The sequence below is a fragment of the Pocillopora verrucosa genome, chromosome 2, assembly GCF_036669915.1.
Source record: "Pocillopora verrucosa isolate sample1 chromosome 2, ASM3666991v2, whole genome shotgun sequence".
NCBI classification, from domain to species: Eukaryota; Metazoa; Cnidaria; class Anthozoa; order Scleractinia; family Pocilloporidae; genus Pocillopora; species Pocillopora verrucosa.
Window position 1 is genome coordinate 15405915 of NC_089313.1, and position 22468 is coordinate 15428382.

General features: G+C 35.9%; 4 protein-coding genes across 4 annotated transcripts; 1 reads left to right on the top strand and 3 right to left on the bottom strand.

The window, feature by feature from the left end:
- Window positions 1-5579, bottom strand: LOC131786627 (ras-related protein Rab-10-like). The gene is made up of 6 exons (XM_059103685.2): window positions 5410-5579; window positions 3646-3706; window positions 2418-2478; window positions 2000-2077; window positions 1561-1650; window positions 1-904 (listed from the first exon to the last, which is right to left on the bottom strand). The coding sequence occupies exons 1-6, from the start codon at window positions 5534-5536 to the stop codon at window positions 722-724; spliced, it is 600 nt and encodes a 199-aa protein (XP_058959668.2). The 5' UTR covers window positions 5537-5579; the 3' UTR covers window positions 1-721.
- A 1587-nt stretch (window positions 5580-7166) lies between these two features.
- Window positions 7167-7951, bottom strand: LOC131786606 (zinc finger protein 724-like). The gene is given in 4 exon segments (XM_066162870.1): window positions 7167-7211; window positions 7214-7683; window positions 7686-7780; window positions 7782-7951. Coding segments are annotated over 4 exon segments (780 nt in total).
- Window positions 7952-8972: 1021 nt separating this feature from the next.
- LOC131786582 (ras-related protein Rab-10-like) lies at window positions 8973-12744 on the bottom strand. The gene is made up of 6 exons (XM_059103637.2): window positions 12627-12744; window positions 11725-11812; window positions 11277-11340; window positions 10986-11063; window positions 10421-10510; window positions 8973-9678 (listed from the first exon to the last, which is right to left on the bottom strand). The coding sequence occupies exons 1-6, from the start codon at window positions 12736-12738 to the stop codon at window positions 9526-9528; spliced, it is 585 nt and encodes a 194-aa protein (XP_058959620.2). The 5' UTR covers window positions 12739-12744; the 3' UTR covers window positions 8973-9525.
- A 150-nt stretch (window positions 12745-12894) lies between these two features.
- On the top strand, window positions 12895-21764 carry LOC131786635 (ADP-ribosylation factor GTPase-activating protein 1). The gene is made up of 13 exons (XM_059103694.2): window positions 12895-12989; window positions 13083-13192; window positions 14621-14678; window positions 15122-15235; window positions 15760-15932; window positions 16557-16625; window positions 16949-17022; window positions 17587-17618; window positions 18251-18307; window positions 18790-18846; window positions 19632-19685; window positions 20556-20615; window positions 21049-21764. The coding sequence occupies exons 1-13, from the start codon at window positions 12930-12932 to the stop codon at window positions 21643-21645; spliced, it is 1515 nt and encodes a 504-aa protein (XP_058959677.2). The 5' UTR covers window positions 12895-12929; the 3' UTR covers window positions 21646-21764.
- Window positions 21765-22468: the final 704 nt, after the last annotated feature.

Genomic DNA, 22468 nt, shown 5'->3' on the forward strand with positions numbered 1-22468 from the left:
TGGGACAAAAGCCAATTTATTCCAAGCACAGTACCTTGTGGATGGCAATACAAATTGATTACATTTCATGCATCTGAAGGTTTTTTCATAACCATTGAAAGTTGTTGTTTAAATTTCCCTTTCTGCAGTCTATTCTTCTACATTACCCCAAATATCCGAGTTATCCAAGAGTAACTACCATTCAGACCAAATCACTTCACTTTATAAAAAAATGTTTTACATGAATTATAATATTTATGGCTACTATCTCATTCAAATATCCTGAGAAACTAAAGTTTTGATTTTGATTTCCAAGACTTATTTTGCAACAAATGGAGAAGCACCACAAATTATGCCACTTGAATATTGACCAAATGTACCTCTTACATCCAATTCTCATTAAAAGGAATGTGTGACAATCTCTAGAGAGAATTGATCTATTGGAACTTAAGGTAAGGTTACCACTGCTTTTCTTCCCACCCTAAACACACAGATTACTCAACTTCTCATAGGTAGCCCATGGATCAATCTCTTTGCCAATATCATCAAGAGGATTGCAAAACACTACATCACCAATTAAAACTTTCTGTGTGAGGAAAGTGGGAAGTCCATCCTCTCCATTAATGTCACACATGGAAACTACATACACTTCTGTTCCAGGGACTGACTGTTCCCCATAAGAATTAACTGTACATTTTAAGTGAATTGTTTAACAAAAATATAACTGCTGTTAACACTCTCTTTAACAGCAGCCAGACTTTTTCTCTTGTGTATTGTTAACATGGATGTTTTGGGAAGTTTCCTCGTTGTCTTTGGTCAATTGTTTCTTTAGAATATCTTCTGCAAGGGTGGAGAATGCCTTTTCTATGTTGACATTGGTTTTGGCACTTGTTTCCAAGAAGCGAATGCCATGTTCTCTGGCAATCTATGACAAAAAAAAGTGTTGTTCAGCAAGTGCTACTGTAGCAGTACATCTAATTGACGTACTCTCTCCAAAAAATGCCTTTGGAAAAAACTATAATACTCTTGGAAAATACTTTAATACCATGAAAAAAAGAAAAGTATGCCCCAGAAACCATATCATTTTTATTTTCACTGTTGAATCATTGTTAAAGTCAAGTTAAAGTCTTTTTTAGAAGCCCTAAATGTTCAAAGAAAATGATAGGCCATACTGTGTTATCACAAGTATGTATCTATGTTCATCAGCATGATTAAAAAAAAATGGACACTGGTGTCCACAGTCATTTTTTTGGGGCACATTTGCAAAAAATGTTTTAGTTGTTACTAATTCTTTCCAGATTCCTTGATTACACAGAGTGTAACCTTCTAGCCTTTGTCAACACACCTTACACTTCAATGTGTAATTCCAACAAAGGAGACAAAATAAGTTTTCCTTGTTAATTAAGGCTGAGCATGCAAATACAGTAGTATTAGATTTTTACTTTCAATAGAGGCTTTCATGTAGTCTTAGAGCTTTCTTCAAAAGTTAATAAAAGAGGGTATGACAGCATTAATATGAAACAAAGACAGTATATCAAAAAGTGCACCTCATACAATGCACCAATTGTTCACTTAATTCACCTGGTCTCCACGTTCTTTGGTAACGACTCTTCTATCGTCCATATCACACTTGTTACCAAGGATCATCTTTTCAACATCTTCATTTGCATGCTGAAATTGCCAAGAAAATTTTATTTCTCATATCAGTCGGTCAGAAGAAGTAATCAGTCTGAGTCTTGAACTCTAAGTCAACATGCCATGACTGTACCAATAGAGAAAGGCAAACATAAAGTGATGGAAAGAAGCAAGAACTTTGGCCTGTCCCAAGTGTCCCCCCTTTTTTATTGATTCATGTTTAACTTCCTTTACAGATTTTTCTGCTATTAATATTACACCTTGTCTACTAAAGTGATGCCCAAAACAGGCTTTTATCTAACAACTTTCTACTATGTTACATACAAGGGTCACAAGCTATAAGCTTGGCCGAAGTAGAAAAGAAAACTTTTCTTGTCAATATTACCTCTTCAATATTCCTCAGCCACTTGGAGATGTTATCAAAAGTTTTCTCCTGAGTGATATCATAGACCAACATAATGCCCTGCATAAAAATAAATCACCAATGAAATCACCACTCATTTAATGACTTTCTGTTCCATTGTGAAATGGAAGGGAAAATGAAAGGGAAATTCAATCAAAGTTGGCCAGTTTGCAGGACCACCCAAGGGAAATCAAAATTCAAGTTCTCCCAACAACATCAATGTATCACCAATGAAAGAAGAGATCATGAGAATATAGAAATCATCAGCCAGGGGATATCACTAAGATATCATTAAAAGGAGACTCAATTGTCTATCAGCTCTTGGAAATGAAAAGGTTGTTAATCACAGATAAAAATGGACTATCAAGACCAACACCATCCTAACTATGAATAACCTCACCATTGCTCCTCTGTAATATGATGTAGTAATTGTGTGGAAACGCTCCTGGCCAGCTGTATCCCTGCAAAGTGATCAGAGAGTTCAAGGAACCATGCACTGTATTAGTAATTCTCAAACTTATTAATAATGCATGAGGTAATTAACCAATTGTGCAGCCTTGTTTGGGTCTCATGGATGCCCCTTGACACCCAGTAAAGAACAGATCCAAACACGCATGATAAGATATCCACGTGTGTTTGGAAATCAATTCCCAAAAGAATGCAAACTCTCACACGCAGCTTGCCAATTTCAGAAAATATCAACAGCCCACTTATCTTTCTACTGAGTACTTTTAGGCTTTGAATGTTTGAGAAAAGAAACTTCCTCTTTGGAACTTTTCAGTGGTCAAAACTGGGAAGACCTTTCCATAGCTGCTTCTTCCATTTCTCAAAATTGCAAATGAGGACACTAATGCAAAGTGCGACTGCTTTTAATTAAAAAGCCGAAGTTGTCAAAAAACACAACACCTTTCATGACACTAACTAACAACTATGCACATGCGATAATGAAACAAAAGAAAACAAAAACTGACCATTTACCTGGTATTTCTGTTTTTGTGTTATTGTTAATAAATTAGGCCCTTTTGAGAAGCCATTTCAAAAACTCAAGCTTCCTGTTTCATCAGGATTTCCAAACATTTGAAACAATAAAAGCACTTGGCCTTAGGCCACATGCTTCCATCAGTTTTCTCATGTTTGTAGACCCTGATGAAACACTCACCCTCGTTTATGAAATATTAATATGTCACCTTTGTTCAAAAAATCAAGATATAGTTCTTTATCATCCATACATTTCTAGACCCACTCCATCCCACAAAAAAATTCTAGAAGCACAAAAGTTTCTTTTTTCCTGTAAGAAAAAACTCCTTACATTTTAAGTGGCTTTTTTAAAGGAGGGATTTTCAATTGATCACAAACTAAAAACTTCAAACCAAGAGTCCTCTATTTCGCCAAAGTCTAATATAGACAATTGTTGAGCAGTATGTAAAAGACATTTTTATAGAAATTGAAGTAAAATAGACAAAGTTTGGCTGGCTTGGAAAAAGCCTCTGAACAGCCAACATGCAAATCCAGTTTCAGAGATGGTTAAAATTCATCCCTAATCAATTACTCAACCATAAGTGTTTCATAATAGGGTAAGGAATTGTAGACACAGCTTTAAAAGTAGACTGCAAAACAAGCAAACAAACCATATCTGCAACTTGATCTTCTTTCCTTGAAGCTCAATGGTCTTTATCTTAAAATCAATACCTAAAAAAAAAGTGATTTTAAATATTTACATGAGCAAAACTTAATGTTTTGGAGGAACAACTAGAAATTTGGAATTAAATAACCGGTACAGAAAAGTTTAACCAATATTGGCCATCACATAACGAGAATGAAAAATTTCAGGAATAATGCATGGTAATTTTACAGTTGTCTGTCATAACTGAGTCACTTATATACTAAAGATTGCTCTCCATTTCTTTCTTAAATGCATTTTATAAATCAAGTATTTCACCATCCCTTTGCATTTGTTTGGAGGTTGTGTAATACATTGTGGTGCATGATATTTGGTCACAGTATAGAGTTAAATAAATATAAAACTATGGAGTTGTGAGATGTGGATAGTTAAATTGTTGATCAGCAAATCAGATTAATTAATCCTGGACAAAAAGAAAAAATGACCTTGCATTAAACAGACAGCATGTTAATAAAAAACTTTTGTTTCATGCCTACTTTTTAAACATCATATTTCTGTTATCAAGTGTTATCATATCTACAGCAGAATTTTCATATTCTGCTGACTACAGATTGCTTACACTGTTCTTTTGGAGTTTAACCACTGTGGTACAATTTACTAAACCCATAAGAGTGAATCACCTGAATATAAAGTGGCCACTCACAAGAGTCCTGCAAATATTGGTTTCAGTGTGTGTAGCACATTATTTTAATTCACAAATTAATTTTTATCAAGGAGTGAAAGTTAAAAAATAAAATAAAAATAAATAAATAAAACCGACCAAAGGCCTCAACACTAATTACAGAATTAAAGATATACAGTATTCTTTACTAAAAGTAAAAAAGATCACAATTAAATGGACTGAAATGAAAGTTGTGTGCTAATCTAATTTCCTTGGCCGAAGATAGTAGCAGAGGTAAGTATTTTCTCTCTGGTAAAATTGACAAATCATTTTGGCAATGATTTGATAATGAAGACATTAATGGTAGATGGAAGCGTGTAACTGTACAGTGAAAGTGTAGCTTCGTTAGCGAGGACACAGGAAATCAATGCTGTGGGAATTGTTGACAAATCGAAAGCAACTACCGTATAATACGAAGTGCTATTATCACACTTGCAGGGGAAACTGTCTCGAAAATAAAGAAAACTGGTAAAATTACCTTTTAATCATCCAATAAAGAGTGAATCGTTTTCAAGTCCTATGCAAACATGGGCATGTCTGTGCTCAAGGAATGTGGATGTGTAACAAGACTAAAATAGTTGTGACCTTTCGGACTTTAGAATGTGGCTACCAAGCGTTTTCAAACATTTCAATTGAAAATCAGCCGCGCAAAATTTTTTCGTGAATTGTCATTTTCCTTTTCGTGAAAGCTTAAACGTTTCAAAATGCAAAGTAATATTGATGTGCTGTATGTCGTCCAATGAGTTTGAGATGAAATGATTCACATTTGCTCTGAGAAGCCCCTTGCCAAAGTACAGATCAAAGGCGTCGAAAGATGGAGCAGCTTTGAAGATGTAAATTTAAACTACATCAATTTGAATTTTGGCTTGAATTAAACCTTGGCACATTAAACCAAAACCTATCAATAAAATACACAAAGAAGAGGGACACAGGACGACTTATGAGCTTTCCTCCTTGCAGTATCAGAGCGAGATCAATTAGATCACTTACATAGTTTACAAGCTTACGCGTAGTGCAGCTAAACAGGGGAACATTGTCGCCTTCACTTACCTATCGTCGAGATAAACGTCGTGTTAAATGCATCGTCAGAGAAACGAAATAAAATGCACGTCTTCCCAACGCCTGAGTCTCCTATAAGGAGCAATTTGAAAAGGTAGTCATAACTTTTCTTCGCCATTGCCTTTCCGCCTACTTCGCTGAAGATCACATGCGTACTAAGAGCAGACGGGAGAGGAAGTGGGAACAAGTCCATTGGGGACTGGGCCCTAGGCAACGCGTCAAACTCAGGAAGTTAAAAGGATTACATAACACTGGACTGGACTGATCTATCAGAGGCAATTGATATGTAAATGCTAGACTGGACTTATCTCTCTCAGACAACAATAAAGGGAAGGAAGTTGCACCCTTTCACCCTTAGATCTGAAAAATTTCCTCTTTACAGTCACCCATTTCTTTGGTCACTCAAATATTTAGTGTGATATCAACACAATAGCTCTAATATGGTGACTACTTAATTTCTATAATCTACCTGTTTGATTGACAGTGTGAATGTACTAGAATTGTTAGGAAAATTTACCTCACAATCAATCTTAAAGAGGTAAAGGAATACTCACCTCCACCATGAAGTTTGACTTTACTTTTCCATCTTAACATACATTAAAAGTTCTTCCCTTTTTTTCTTAGCACTTTCTGAAAGAGCATCAGGCTTCCACATTAATCACCACCTTCACACACATATCAAACTTCCTTTTGCCTTCCACATATTTATGCTGCCCCGTACTTTACTTGGCTGGTCAGATTGTTATTACAGTTCTCAATATTATAATCCTTGATGGAAACCTAGCTATGGAGGACAGTATTTCTCAGTCTGAGTCATGTTAAGGCTGTAACAATATACATGAAATAACTACACATGTCTGATTGACTGAAAGTGAGTGCATTTTTTATGTAACAAGAGTGAAAAGTTGTAACACAGGTGCAAACTACAAAGAGTATGCACGCACTCTCAAAATTCCATTTGTCTTAACTTTATGTGATGCTTTTTTCATGTAAATCATTGACAAGTAACAAAATTATTTCAAGGGCAATTTGGTGTAAATAAGCACTTCAAAAATTTTTCAAAGGCTACAAATTGCACAAGCATGTAGGGTTTGGGCAATTTTTAGTCTTTGGAAACTTGACTTGCCCTTGTTTCCACCAATTTGCACTCAAAATCATGTTATTACTCGTACAAATCTTCAAGGATTGTAGCATTCTGGTGGCAAAATGAAAAAGACTGAAGACAACAGATATGCTTCCATGTCTGTATTATTGTAGCAAATATGAAAAAAGTTTCAAGAAATTCATTACAATATGATAGATCTGAGAATTTAAAAAATATAATCTTGCAAAGTAAAATGCGCAGAATATCATCTGAACAATCAAAAGAATCCTTAACATCTCATGGAAATACTTTCCACAGTGTTCTAAATGTTTAATGGTGTTCTATCCCATGTTGAAAGAGCTTGACATCATGTCACAGAGTTGTGATAACTATTGAAAACATACAAAAATTGTGACCTTGTTGTGAGAGTATTGAAAAACACATGTTAAATAGTGTCACTTAGGGCAATAGGCCTATTTTCAGTGAACTATGTTCTAAAGACAGAGTTAACTGCACCTCCAAGGCACAGACTGCTTGACGAGTTCGGGGCATGAGTTTCTGGGTCTGAAAATAATTTTATAAGCAACTTTTTCATTTTGGCTTTTTCCTTATTGCATTTTTCTTTGACAATGTTACTGCAATTTATAGGAGTAAAAACTTGGTTTCAGTTAACAGAGCAGTTTCTGGTAGCTGTATCATGTTCTACATTCATTTGCTAAATAACAATCTAAATATGCATGTACCCTTCTCATAGTGGTTTTGGAGTGCTTCCCTACCAAATGATTTTTGACAAACCCAGCAGTTTTCTGACTCAACCGCACTTGCATTACATTTCTGAACAGTAAAAGCCCATGTAGTGCATGAGGCACTAACAGTTAGATTTGCATTCCTAGCTCTTTTGCTTTCAAATTTGCCGAGCTGCTTAAATGATTCATGGAGTCTTCCATATTTACGACAATTCCCACTATCATTAAAGGATTTTCCACAGTACTTGCACTTATAGGGCCTCTTGTTTGAATGTATAATGTCATGTCTCCAAAGGCTATATGCACATCCAAAACTCTTATCACACTTCTTGCGTTTATGTGACTGGTGTTTAGTGTGAGAACTACTACAGTGTAGATCTGTGCTATGTCTGCCCAACTTTCTGTTGGCAGTTTTGTTCCTCAAAGGTTTTTTCTCTGACTGAGACCTCTTTGTTTCACTTTCCCTTCTTTTGTTTGGCTAATGTCAATGCTTTGTTTGTTGCATTTTCTTTCTGTATGCGTGTTCCCATGTTACTTTCTTGTGCTGTGTTCTTTTATTCTGCCAACAATTACTTGTGTCAGTGAAAGCTTTTCCACAATGTGAACACACATAGGGCTTTTTTCTTGAGTGAATAACTTTATGTCGTTTGAGTCCTGACAGCCCATCAAAACACTTGCCACAATGCTTACAGGTGTATGCCATTTCTCTTCGTTTACAAAAAATATCTTTATTACAGCCACAACAATTGCAATCTCAAATTCATTGAACTGTTCTTGTAGTTTTACTGTCTCTACGTGAATATTCTTGAAGATAACATATCAATTTGAAATGTCTAGGGTTTGAGAGCAACCAGTTTCATAAGAAAAGCCATAATCCACGATTACACACTTGAGTTATTCGACTTCGTTACGTTAAGAAAGTGCAGTCTATAAGTAACCCTTACTGGAAACAAACTGAAAAAGTTCCTGATTTGTTTGATTACAGGGTTCATCAGTTATGCCCGGTAACTAAACTAGTATCAATTTTTTTCACAAATTCATGTAATAGTCAAGCACCAAGCCATAAAGGTTAGAATTCGGAAGTTTGACACCTACTTTAAAATGAAAGAACAACCTGAAATGTAAATGAGTTCATGGACCTCAATGTATTCGGTTGCCTTAAAGACATGACCCACATCTGCAAAGAGATTTACAACTCTGAATAATAAAATGTAATTTTCAATACCAAGAATTGAATTAAATCCCCTTCCTTCATACAACCTAGACCTGTCTGACATGGCATTCTTAAACTTCCCGCTTGTGCCTGCTTTCCGAAAAGATTCATGGGAAGAAAAGCAAGCCACAGGTCACAGCACAGGTATCCTCGGTTTCAAGAATGGTCGCGGTCGAGAAATACGGGGTGTGGAGAAATTTAGTACATGCCCTCAGGGTAATGGGCTCCTGATGCCCTAAAATTTTGTCTGTTAAAAAGATTCCACAGGAAAATTAGGTATCCTCTCAGTGCAGACTCCGCCAGCTTTCCCTCCTCTACGCCATCATACAGAAAAGTTAACATTCTATCTCTTGGTGGCGCCAACCAGCTCTTAGCGCGACTGACCCATGATGAGATCTCATGGCGTAGCGAGGGTGAGGAGGGTGGACTGACATGGACATAAGGTAATAACTAAGGTTATCTACAGATTTCCAATAAGCGCTTTATTGCAGACTTTAAAGGTACAGTCAAGTCTCTTTCAGCGAATGCCTCAGTATGGAATCCATAAACTATTACAATCAAAATGTTTTTCATAAAACGTATCAGAATTCAAACAGACTCAGAGAATTAAAAAAGTGTATACAGGCAAAGGACACCACTTCTTCTCTTCTGAAAGGAAGAGGAGAAATGGCACCTCATTACATTGTCACCACATTACATTGCTTATACCAGGTAGAACGACCCTTTCTCACCCACGGTGCGAGTGCTCATAGAAATTTTCAATTTTCCAAGGCACTCAAAGAAAAAATAAAAAACCGCATTCTAACAGGCTTAGAAATTCAAGTTCATGTGTTGCAAATTTTCGACTTTGATGTGATCAGTGTTTCTGTTTTCCGGAATCGTTTTAGAAGGATTTTTACCCTCTGCTACTTTGACAGGCGGGTATGATTGCCACACCCTTGAAAAAATGTGAACAAGTATAGCTGCGTTCAAGAAACTTGGAAAGGAATTATGAACGAAATTGAAATTAAAATGTGAGAAGTGTTGAGATTAAAACTACAATACAGCGTCTTTTGGTAGATATCTCAAAGCAAATTGCAGTGGTTAGCGTGAGCTGCAGCTTGATCTTGGTTCTCGGCGAGAAGAATTTCCTCCGTCATCAGATCGAAAGCTTTTTTGACTTTCACACCGGTATTGCCACTGACTTCTAAAAAGTAAACACCATGGTCTGTGGCAAACTAGGATCAAATGAGATGATAGAAATTTGTTAGTTTTTTTTATTCTTTTAGATTTAAAATTAAAAAAAGCCATTATTTGGAACCCATCATGTAGCTTCATGTACAATCGGAGATAAAGGAGTTGCAGTCCGTATTCCTCTAGGGGATAAGCTGAATCAGGAAAATTGTCTTTATTACGATCGCGAAAGGCAGAAAAAGAATAAAAGATGAAAATTAAGGAAAATATACAGAAACATATGATCAGAACATGACTAAACTTCCCTCTTTAAACTAACGTTTACCGCACTAGTTTTCAAGATATTTTTAAAATACTCGTTACCAGTACCTCGTTACCGTTACTCAGATTTTCCAGCATATTTTACAACTAACAGGACTGGTTTTTGAGAAGGAGGGGAGGGAGGGTTGCTCAGAGTTCAATATGCTGCTTTAGGACATCGTTCATAAGACATAATACTGTTCAACCATCAAATTTTACCATCGCCTCAGACCATTCCAAGGTAATAAAACATGTTATAAGAAAATCTGTAGAATGATTTTTACTGTGCATCAAAAGAATTAGCCCTTTCATATGTTTTCGTTTTTCTTGCAACTTTTATTTTTATTGAACTAATACGATAAATGTCTTTGCGAACGGTTATGCTGTAGACTCAAAGCCAATTGTAAGATAGAAAGTTGTCAAACAAATAAAACAAAATGTTAATATACATAGAAAATATCTATTATAAAATCTCCTCAAAATTACCCCCTCCAAAGTTTCTATGGAGATTACTCTTCTGTCCTCCAAGTCACACTTGTTTCCAATGACAAACACCACAGGAGCACCCTCACGATGCTATCAGGGAGAAATGATGTTACAATTATACCTCGTATATTTGATAATTTCGTAGTAGTATTCTATTAGCCTAAGGCTAGTCAACTGAATAGAATACTACTCCATTGAGACAAGACAGTTCTTCATCTAGCTAACAAGAACAAGTTGTGCAAAAGTAGTTGAGGTGCTAAAAATGGAATAGAATATTATTCCATTGAGAAGAGACAGTTCTTCATCTAGCTAATAAGTACAAGGTGTGCAAAAGCGGTTGGGGTGCTAAAAATGGGCGGAGAAGGGCATCCTTTTTTTTACCAACTTAGGTATATGCTGCCAAACTGTTCCAGGGGTCTTGAGTCCTAACGCAGGATAGACAATTTTGGCACTTAGCCTCTTCAAAAGGGTGTTTTTTTGGACAGCAATCGTTCGTTCAAAAAAATAAAACATAATCAGTTTGAAATGTTCACCTAAATATTTCTCTTGAGATATCAGTAATTACCTCATCTATGTCCTGCAGCAACTTTGGAACATCATCAAATGAATGTTTGTGGGTGACGTCATATATGACCATGATACCCTATGACATGACAAATCATAAGTCAGTGATTTTCAGTCTTCACAAGTTTGTTTTGTCACTGTCAGTTGAATTTATCAGTTTTATGATTAATTGATCATAAGGAGGTGAAAGGCAGAAAATCAGCTTCTCAGTCATATTTTTCATCTCAGCTGTGAATTGTTAAAAGTTACAGAAAGTTCCTCAAAGACAATATGACTGATTAAGTAAACTAACCTGGGCCCCTTTATAGAGCGCCTTTGTAGATTTCTGGTTTTCCAGCACAGATCCTGCTGTATCACTACAGGAAAGCAAAAAAAAAAAGAAAATTCAAAAGAGCAATTTAGCAATCGTTGTTTCACCTGGAAAATCTTAATGGGCTATCTACCCTGAGAGTATTCATGTTCCTTACAAATAAAATTGTAATCATTTACGGTCTGATGACATCGAAAATGTGATAATTGTGGAAAGTAGTAATTAATTGTACATGTGAGATGCACCTGTGTAAAAGAACGATAGACAGTGCACAGTTAAGGTCAAGGCACTGAATAAGTGAGTGGGTTAGGTATAGCTAGATAAGTCAGGATAATTTTTGCTTAAAAAAAAAGAGAAATAGAAAGTTTGGGAAGTAAACTATCAATCCTTAGAGAAGTCTATACCAGAATAGTATGTTAAAATAGCTTACACTATTTTCAGACAAATGTCCTTGCCCTGCACCTCCATCCTCTTTGTTACAACTTGCTGATCTGCAACCACTTGCACTTGGTCATCGGCTTTCATAAGACGAAAAAAAGAGGAAACAATGCAGTTCTCTTCATGGAGGACAGGAGGAAGAAAGAAGATAAAAGGAGTTATCTGCTTTATCATGGGCATCGCTCAAGAGGTGCTGGATGACCCGTCCCTCCCTCAGAGAGAAAGTGATAATTAATAAAAGTAATTCAACTTGGCTTTTTCCAGCCAGCAGAACAGGCGTCATTTTTTTTTTTTTGGCGTTTTTCAAGTTAGCGCAATCAAACGCAAGGGGGCGTGGCACGCCATCCGCGCTCGCCTCGCGCTAGCCTGTACTAGCCTTAAAAACACGCACACAAAAGAACAAAAAAGCAAAACAAACAAATTTTCGTGGTGTACAGGTGTGGTTTTTCCCAACATGCAGAAAGATTCTAATGTAGGACTCCCTTTCTGGAAAATTCTGTTATCCCTGTTACATTTACAAGGTAATGGGCTCCTGTATTTACTCATTTAAAATTCCTCACTCAGTGGAAATTACAGAAATCACTCGTTTAAATTTCAAAATTCTCAAGTGTATGGAAAAGAGACGGCAGGTGGTGTTAAATTTATCTCTTCGATCGCACTCGTTTTTGTATCAAAATCGAAAAATCAATTGGGAATCCATAGGGAATTTAAATCGCGTCGAAATTAAGATCAAATCTTACATTGTTTTTTCATTTTCATCATTGAATTTACCATTAATCTTTAAGGTTTGTCCTGAACGATACCTAAACTGGTTTGTCATCGACTGATCTTACCGACAATTAACACTGCGATGTTAAAAAAGAAGTCTTTTTTTTTTTTTTGGTATAATCTTACCTTCTAAGTCCTCTTCCACGATATTGCCGCAAAAACTATTAATAACAGAACTCTTTCCAACTCCAGATCCTCCGACAATCACGATTTTGAACTCAGATGTTTTCTCCGCCATTCCCTCTTACCTTGTAAACAGAGGAAAAGTTGCTCAGGCAGATGAACTTTCGCTGTTCAATGAAGAGACCAGACCGGAAGAAATTAACTCCAACCGGAAGTGATGATTACATTCCCGTGAGCCACCTGTGCTCGAGGTACACGTAAATCGAAAGCGGAGGCGGCAGAGTAGATCAGAGGAAGTTTATAGACATGGCGAGTCCTCGAACACGGCGAGTTTTAAAGGAAATAAAGCCGAAAGATGGTAACAGTGTAAGTGTAATTATCAGTTGTTATCATATTTGGAATCCTATATTGTATATATAGATCAATCGTGACGATTTTATCTCTTTTTTGATCGCGTAGAGTTGTTTCGAATGCGGGGCACACAATCCTCAATGGGTAAGCGTGACCTATGGGATATGGATTTGCCTTGAATGTTCAGGGAAACACCGAGGTTTAGGAGTTCATTTAAGGTAAGATGATGTATTATTTACAGTAATAATGAACTTGTTTAACTTTAACGGCGGAGTTTGTCGTTGAAAATGCGCGATGAATCTTTTTTTTGCGGAAAGCCGGTTAGAATGTAAATTGTATGAGGTACCGTGTGGAAGTATGAGCGCTCTATTGACCAAGAATTCAATGGCGTCATAGAATTTTGATAGTTTATCACTGTGGTAACCTGATCACGTATGGATTGAGTTTTTGTGCTAATGATTTCATACAGGGTTTTTTCATCGATGGAATAGGTCATCACAATCGAAAGAATATCTCGTACAGCTGAGAAATTAGTCCCAACATAACAAACACGACACAGGCGATCAAATGAAAATATTCCAGTGATTTTGTATCTTACTCTAACGTGTTATGAAGTGAAACAAACTACTGAAAGCCTGTGGAAGAAAAACACCTCTTTAAATTGAAAACTCCGCGTATCTTAATTGCTTGCTGATATTCTTTACAACCAACAACTTGTTAAGATTTCATTCAAGAATGTTTATGCCTATTTACAATAGCTATTGACATGGTATGTCTGTCCATGTATTCATGTTGGTAATGACAACAACAACAAAAATAGTGGTTGAGACAGAGACACTGAAAAAATGAACAAAAAATAAAAAATAAGAAAAACAGGAAATACTTATCTACAAATCTTACATGTATGTCATGGAAATGTGAATGATCTTCACAGTAATGAACACTACTTAGGTAACCTTTTAACTCCCAGATCAAATTTGTAATTCTCCTTACTGTCAACTATACAATTCTTGTAATGTTATACAGAGAATTTAGTATTGGATCAACTGATAATCTCAAAATTGATATTTTTCTTTATTTTTATCACTTATCTGATTGATATTTTATTGATATTGTAGGGTGAAATTATCCCTTGGTCACTCATGGGAGTGAAAGGGTTAAAAAATAAGCAGTAGTTAAAATAAAGCCTGGGAAAAAGTTAGGCCTGTATAGGAGTAAACCTATTATCTCTGCAATACCCGTGCAGTGCTCTACCAACTTAGCTAATAAGTCTTAGCAATAGGTTCAACTCCCATACAGGCCTGGATTTGTTTCAGGCTTATTTTTACTGCTTCTTAAGTAGCATTCATTACTACAGGGATCATTCATGTATTCATTTATTGATCGGTAGTTTACATGTATGATTTTTATATGTTCATAGTCATAACTCCATATGTTATTTTGTACAATATATAAATGATGCCATTATTAAACTGGTATTCCTTTCCCAAATAGTATGCTCAAGGAAGTCCAAAAATTACCCTATCTTTGTATGACTCTGTTCTTCATTTCAAGTATTACTACTTTAAGCTGTTCTTAGTCATCTCTCCAGTCTTTTAGTTTGATAAACAAACTAGTTACTGATTGTTATACAATTCTTGTTTTAGTTTTGTAAGATCAGTAACCATGGACAAATGGAAAGACATTGAGCTGGAGAAAATGAAGGTACCAGCATCTAGTGAATAATGCATTTTGATTTTAAAGTATACAGAAACATCCAGTGAATAAACTGTCTTAATTAATCGTAACCCTAGCCCCAAGAGTGATCAGCATTTAATTTTCTCCCATTAGTAATAATGCTAAATCATTTGATAAGATCATGAGAATAAAGGAGATGATAGCAAATTGATAAGCTTTGATTGTGAAACAAATTCTCCTTGTCAGTACTAAAGAAAATGTACAGATAAGTACATGGAGAATGTGGATACTGGTGTCAGGGTGTATAGGGTTAAGGAATAAATGAAAAAATAATGATAACCAAAAAATAATGATAATTATAATAATGATGATTATATTTTAGTAGTTATGATAAGAACAAAAATGACGTGATCTTTGAAAGAATTTGTACTAATGAGAAATATTAATAAAAATTGTTTGTTAATTGTCAGGTTGGTGGAAACAGTAAAGCAAAAGCTTTCTTCAAGTCTCAACCAGATTTCCGAGCAGATATGTCCATTCAAGAAAAGTACAACAGCAGGGCAGCAGCACTTTACAGAGACAAGGTATGGTTTATTCCTAGATCTGGGCCTCTCTTCTTCTCTCTCTACCTCTCTTCCACTTCAAAGGCTTGTTCAATTATTTACCATAAAACTGTGCACAGGATGGGCAAAAAGTTGAGGAAACATAAAGGAAGGATAGAAATAGAGGAGGTGAGAATGGAGGTTCCCAATAAATCCATCTCCTCGTCTCCTACCCAAAAAAACTGATAGATAAAACTGTAATGCGGGATAACTGGAAATTTTTGCTTTGAGAAGAAGGGAAGGAGAGATTCAGTGGATTACCCCCCACATTTAGAAACATTCATGCACTTTCATTGCTTACATTTTTTTATTTGTCATTTATTGTTTTTTAAAGTCTTCTTAGCAGAAAATCCTTGAAGAAGGGATGCTCTCATGCTTGTTCTTCAGGGTCTTCCTCATTTATGCTCACTAAGAAAGGGAGAGGGATGAGAGAGATAAGAGGATAATTATTTTTGAATGAGATATTATATTATATTGTACTACAATTTTCCTTTTGATTCAAACAGATTGCAGCCTTAGCTGATGGAAGGTCATGGTCAGAAGAAACCTCATCAGCTAAAAACTATGAACCACCTCTGAGCAGAAATTCAAGCAGTTCTTCAGTCAGTCGGGCAGCCAATGGTTCAAATTCAATGAGTTATGGCTCCTCTTCACCTGAATCCATGCTGGGAATATCGAAGTAAGAGAGGCCAATTTTTGTTTGACTAAGTCATGAAATATAATAGTTACCATGAGTGGCAAAGAAACTCGACATTTCAGTCACTCTAGCTGCAGGAAGATAATTTTACAAGTTGATTAACAGATTAAGTCTTAAATGTCTATAAAAGTGAGCACACAAAGTTAGAGACCACTATTGAAAAAGCTGTTAATTTTTCTCAAGGGTAAGGCAAAGGAAATATTAAACCTCAGACCCTCTGAATTTGGATACGCTACCAACCAGACTATTAAGAACTTGTTGGCAAGCCAGGCCTCATGCCAGGTTCACAGGAGACAAATCTAGCTTCACTGATTTTATTTAACCCTTTACATCCTAACTTCAGTATCTATATTCTCCACACTCTTCTCTATACTTTTCCTTTGGCACTGACAAGGAGAATTCATTTAAAGATCAAAGCTTCCAAGGTTGGCGATCATTTCCTTTATTCTCATTACCTTAATGACTGACTCAGCAATACTTCTGTAAAGAGAAATTTTATGCTGGTCACTGCAAGGGTGTAAAGGGTTTGAAAATGGAAACTGGTAGGGTACAAACTTTCCATGAGCCATTTGGGGTTGTGATTTTAACTTAATGCTTTATTTTCAGGAGTGAATTAAATGCTCAAAAAGAGGATTTCTTCAGCCGGAGACAGATGGAAAATGCTTCAAGGCCTGAGTAAGTAACTACTGGTATAAATTAGTGGTTTCTCTTTTATAGTCAAATTTGTACATCTTACGCATTCCATAGAGGCTTTCCTTTATGTAACTTCCTCCTCTCTCGGTAACTTAAAAAGTGTTTCCCTTTAATACCATCATCATCATCATAATTTTTATCATCATCAAAATAGTCATCATTGTTCTTCCATTTCTCTTGATGGGATGTGTCACACCATAGATCTCCAGCCCAAGCACTCCTGCTAGTTGCTTACTAGATAACTTATATTAAAGACTAACAGATGATTTAATTTGGTTACATTTGGTTTGAATTTTTATTTTTAGTAATCTACCTCCGAGTCAAGGTGGACGATACACCGGTTTTGGATCGGCACCAGTTGTAACCGCAAATAGCTCAGGTAGGTTGACATCTTTTTTATGACCTGCTCAGTAACTTCTTCCCCAGAAATGTCCATTACTTGACAATGAGCTTCCTACCAATGTGTTTTTAATGGTAAGGTAATATTATTGTCCAGAGTAAAAGGTGGTGGATTATCCAGAACTTTTATTCATTTAGGGAACCTATTTCCTCACCACATTTCTCATTCTGCCAGTGAAGTCCACCCTCAGTTCAAAACTAGTGCTTGGTTGGTTTTGTCCTTTCTCCAACCCTTTGACTCCAAGGAGCAACAACATCTAATTTTTCCCTACAATATCATCTCTGAATCACATGTTAAGGTCACAAGAATAAAAGAAAGCTCTCGATCGTTAAACAATTCTCCTTGTCAGCACCTTAGAAAAAGTATGGAGAAAAGTATAGAGAATATGCATACTGATGTTAGGGTGAAAGGAGTTGATTCTAAAATTACAATTTCAATTGTGTTCATTTGTAATTTACATCATTTGTTTCTGTCAGTCTTATATAATTAATAATTATTTATCTCGCATGACTTTTTTTTTCATTTAAACCAACACTTCTTTAGGTTGGGACTCAACATTTTCTTCTCTGTCATCTGTAAGTTGAAGTTTTTTCCTTTTACTGTATTATTCATTTAATTCTGATAATAGTGGTAGTATTAAAAATGAAGAATTATCCTGCCTGCAATTAATGATACACTGTAACAAATCTCAGTCACAACTGATGAATCCTGCTTGCCTCTATAAGATCACAGCAAAACTGACCAATCCATTTTGAAGAACTGAAATTGCAACATTTGATTCAAAAACAACTCTTCACTTGTGTTTGACGATGACTTCCTCCCATGTTTTTAACACATTTGTCAGTGTCTCCAAGCAAAGTCCTATTTTAGAACTACTTACTTATCATGACTTTCTCTTTTGATACTTTGGTGGTGGTCTTTCCTATCGTTGCAAACAGGATTCACCGAGTGATAGATTGTTTCAACATATTTTTAACCCTTGATTTCTACATGTAGGAGTGACCAAAAATAATTTTATCCTTACAATGTTGATACTAAGAGAAAGGTGATTAGAACTGAGAAAAATGTTGACTGGGCATATTGTTTGATTTAAGACCTCATTCTTGAAGCCAAAATTGTGTGAAATGTATAGGAGACTGTTTGGAGAGTTGATATTTTGATCTTGAAAAAACATTAGAGCTGAAATATATGGTTATGTGTTGTTTAGGGTTGGAGTTCATTTACCACTGGAGCTGCTCAATTGGCTGCTGTTGCTTCACAACAAGTAAGATGTTTTATTTCTTCTAATTCTCCTGACCCAAGTGGAAAATAGAAAAGGGAAAACAGATCAAGATACACAGTCCAGTGGGACACATTTTGATATTTATGATATCTGAGTTCACATTCATTATTGTCTGTAAAAGCAAACATCTGATCAAGACATGTTTAGAATAGTAGGTGAGTCATGCATTCCCACTTTTCCAGTTGATGTATGATCTCAGAAACATTTGGGTTAGGAAAGCAATGAGTAATTAGCAAGGGAATGCTCACATGTAACCAGGTTTTCTTCCCTCATTTCAAGGCTCTTGTTGAACTCAGTTTCTGTCAGCCAATTCCTTGTCCTCTTTGTAGGCCCAACTAACCCTCTTTCTCAATAGAGGTGATAGGAAAAAGCATATTTTTGGTATTGGCCCAAAGTTTAACAGTAACTTATTTTGCCATTATCATCCTCATAGATTTTTGTTACTCCTTGTGATGTTTTTGCAGGCTGTTAAGCTGGGTTCAACAGTCAATGAGTCAGTTCTCAAACCAACAGCATCCAAGGTATGTACTGGAGAGGAACTGAAGTCACCTATCACTGTCAGTCCAAGATGAGCAGCTTTTGATGGTTTATTGAGTCTTATACAATATATTCCTATTACACTTAAGTTGAAATGGAAAAGAAGAATCATTTTTTCAAAGTTTAAAAAGTGGGCAACCATACCATGAATTTGGTTGCACTCATGAAGCCAATTTGGTTCCTTGTCGGAAAACTCCACATACCAAGTGCATTGGGTGCAAAACATCCATGGTATTCCTTAATGTTCGTGGTGTCTCTTTTCTTTCTTGGATCACACACCTGACTCACCCCGTTTAACTTTTAATTCAGAAGGCAGCCTCCCTCCTTGGGCAAAATGGCACATTTTCAATATTCTCATAGACAAGAATTTGAAAGAAAGGAATTTTAGGACATTGATGTACTGGTATTTTGGTCAACTTTTCTACTTATTTTACAAATTAAGTGTAGTTGTGATGTAATTATATGGCAGGCAATATCTTAACTTCTTAGTTTATGCAATAATTTTATGTGCCTGGTGTTCAGTTGTCCATTTTTTTTCCTCAAACAATCAACTTCAAACCAAACAAAATTTAGTTGCCTAATAAACTTTCTGGAAAAAGGGATGATTGCTAATTTCAAGCAATGTTTTGTAATGAACTCTTTAGGAACAACTATGACACTGTACTTTGAAGTTTGAATGTCTTATCGCACATACTAGAAAGATGTTATCACTCTAAGAGTGATGACAGTGATATATGTAAGAGGTATAAGGATATTTTTTTTATCTCAGGCTGTAGAACTGGGAAGTACTATGAATGAAGGGATGAAGAAAGTATCAACAAGGGTAAGTTTTGTTTTGTTTTGTCTTTTTGTTTCACTGATTCTCATTTAGAGAATACAAAAATCTCTCTATATTGGAAGTTATTATAGTTAAAGGGATACGCACACACTCAACACAGTTGACTTAAAATCACAACCTGGTCATCATACACCAAAGTATTCACTACACTTAAAACTGTCAATGATTTACTAGAGAGGTTTGAACTTCCACTTGACAAGGGTAAGTGGACCTCCTACAAGACTTGTTCAGACATTAACCTGAAGAAGTTCAAGTTTGTCTTTGTTTCATTCAGTCAAGAAAAGTTACTTTTGTTTGATTCTATAACTTGTTTTAGAATTATTTCCTTTCTCACTTATTTGTGTAATGGATCTACCTCATTGTCAATGTTAAAAGATCAGAAAGTAACCTAAAAAAATTAATTTTTTTCTTTAACCCTCTAACCTCAGAGGGTGGCTAGCATCTAATTCCTCACCAAGGTATCTCTGTAGAATCAAACATTAGCTCATGAGGATTAATGAACTGACCCCTATTGAAAAGCTCTCGATTTTTAACAAAATCCTCCTGTGAATGCCATAGTTAATGTATAAACAACATTATAGACATCATGCATGCTAATGTTAGAGTGTAAAGAGTTCATTCCTCTTACTTACTTAAAAATTTATTTTCAATTCTCTTTCTGATCATGAAAATTTTGATTCCTGTAATTTTGATGGAAAGCCATCACATAGTTGAAAATGATAAGTTATGCTCATTTGAGGTCTGATCGTAAATAAATTGATCTGACAGAAGCAAGCAAGAAAGTACCTGAATAAAAAAAGAATTTATTGACAAGTTCTGTTCATGTGATTTTGAAAGAAACATTTTACATTTAAGGTCCAGGAAGGCAAGCTTCTTGATGACGTAACAACCTCTATGTCCAGTTTGTCCACAAAGGTATGTTTTCTTTTTAACTCTGTCATCTGTGTTTTTGCCCTGCACTACAGTGTAATTCCTTGGCATATTTTGCATATTCCAATGTCCCAAAATGGTTAATGGCGTAATAGTGGAATACTAAAATATGTCCAATACTGCGTTCACATATTGGTATGTGGTTAAAAGATATTTTGACTTGAGCTATGTCTTTTTGCAGTCAAAAATTGACCTTTTCCTCCCCTACAAATGTTACCTGTTGCAGTTTACCTTGAAAATCCAAAAACTGTGATCACCAGAAATATTTCTGAAGTGTGTTTGTGTTTTGGAAAATAAGGCTGTTATTTGGGGTTTCTTTTTTCCGGTTTTTGCTTCGTGGTTTTCTGAGTTTGACAGGAAAAATCATTGATTATCAACTGAAAGAAATTTGTTACATTGAAACAACTTTTATTTATAGATGCGGGATGCCAGCTCGAAGGGATGGACAAATCTTCAGACTGCCAGTGTAAAAGGTTGGGCAAACATCCAAACACTTGTCAATCAAGGCGCTGGTGGTTATGGAACAAAGTCTCTGACAAGTGGAGGAACCTCTGGAGGAGGATATGGTTCAGTTAATGGTGTGTCAGCAATGAATAGTACTGCTACTCTTAAAGATGATAATTGGGATTGGGATGGCTATGAAGATGTAAATGATGAAGAAGCTGATGATAATGAGGCTAGTAATGGCAAGGCATCACTGAAAGGCAATGATGAAGATAATGGGGATTCTTGGGCATGGGGAAGTGATTCTGAAATCACAAAACAGCCAACCTTATCCAAGAATGGCACATTGCAGAATACAAGGGAGTCATTGTCATCATCGAGGCGAAAAACAAAATCGCCACCAAAGACTGAAGCTGCAGTTGCAAAAAATGATGGTTGGGAAGATTTGATTAGTTGGGACAATGATGGATGGGGCGAGTCCAGTGCCTGGAGCAATGAAGAATGGCAGAGTAGTTCAGCTGGTAAATCAAAGATAACAGCTGGAGGGAGAGGGGGAAATAAAGATGACTGAACTAAAACATTATTAGTTAATGAATGATTATTATTTTATTAAGACCAGAGTCTTCTTAGAGCCTCAATCCTTTTTTCAGTACCAGGTATCAGCAACTTCATCATAAAATTTTTTTTCTTTTTTTTTGGGGGGGGGGGGGGGGGTTTTTTGATATAAAAACAACTTGGTATGCTCCAGTCAGGAATGAATGACTTGTCAGTGAAATTGTTTTGAAGTTGTGCCTTGTGAAAGGAGCTGATTCTTTGTACTTGGATAGGATTGTAGACATCAGAAGGGTAAGAAATAAGAAATTTCTATAGTATTTATTATTTTTGGTCTTAGAATAACTCAGTGTGGTTCATTTCAAGGGGAACCCAGAGAAAACATCACAGTTCAGGAAAAATCAGTGAAATTTGTACTGCACTCTGGTAGTACATTGTTTCACACCAGGGCTGTCATTAGGATTTGAAGGGGCTGTAATGTGACCCCACAGTCAACATCTTCACTTGTCACATTGTGTGAGCTCAGCCAGGAGAGGTGTTAGGGGTTATAGCCCTCAGTGACAGCCCTAAAAATATATATACAGCCTTGATTTTAAAATTTCACAACCACATTTGAATCACTGTGCTGGCAATTTTGTCAGCCTTTGGACAATTGATTTAAATGTGCCATTCTATATAAATCTCTTGCACTATCACTCAACTGTTACTTCTTAACTCATGCAATTGAAGTTCTCTTGTTAACCTTTTCACTCCCAAGATCTAATTAGTAATTCTCCTTACTATCTGCCATACAATTCTTATGATGTTAGTTCAGAGAATTTGGTATTGGATCAACTAATCAT

Coding starts and splice junctions, on each gene's coding strand:
- LOC131786627 (XM_059103685.2), bottom strand. CDS start 5,536: ATGGCGAAGAAAAGTTATGACTACCTTTTCAAATTGCTCCTTATAGGA. Junction 3,707..5,409: donor GACGTTTATCTCGACGATAG/GTAAGTGAAGGC, acceptor CTTTTTTTTTAG/GTATTGATTTTAAGATAAAG. Junction 905..1,560: donor CCAAAGAACGTGGAGACCAG/GTGAATTAAGTG, acceptor TTTTTGTCATAG/ATTGCCAGAGAACATGGCAT.
- LOC131786582 (XM_059103637.2), bottom strand. CDS start 12,738: ATGGCGGAGAAAACATCTGAGTTCAAAATCGTGATTGTCGGAGGATCT. Junction 11,341..11,724: donor GACATTTGTCTGAAAATAGT/GTAAGCTATTTT, acceptor GCTTTCCTGTAG/TGATACAGCAGGATCTGTGC. Junction 11,064..11,276: donor CGCTCTATAAAGGGGCCCAG/GTTAGTTTACTT, acceptor GTCATGTCATAG/GGTATCATGGTCATATATGA.
- LOC131786635 (XM_059103694.2), top strand. CDS start 12,930: ATGGCGAGTCCTCGAACACGGCGAGTTTTAAAGGAAATAAAGCCGAAA. Junction 19,686..20,555: donor TGAAGAAAGTATCAACAAGG/GTAAGTTTTGTT, acceptor TTTACATTTAAG/GTCCAGGAAGGCAAGCTTCT. Junction 20,616..21,048: donor TGTCCAGTTTGTCCACAAAG/GTATGTTTTCTT, acceptor TTTTATTTATAG/ATGCGGGATGCCAGCTCGAA.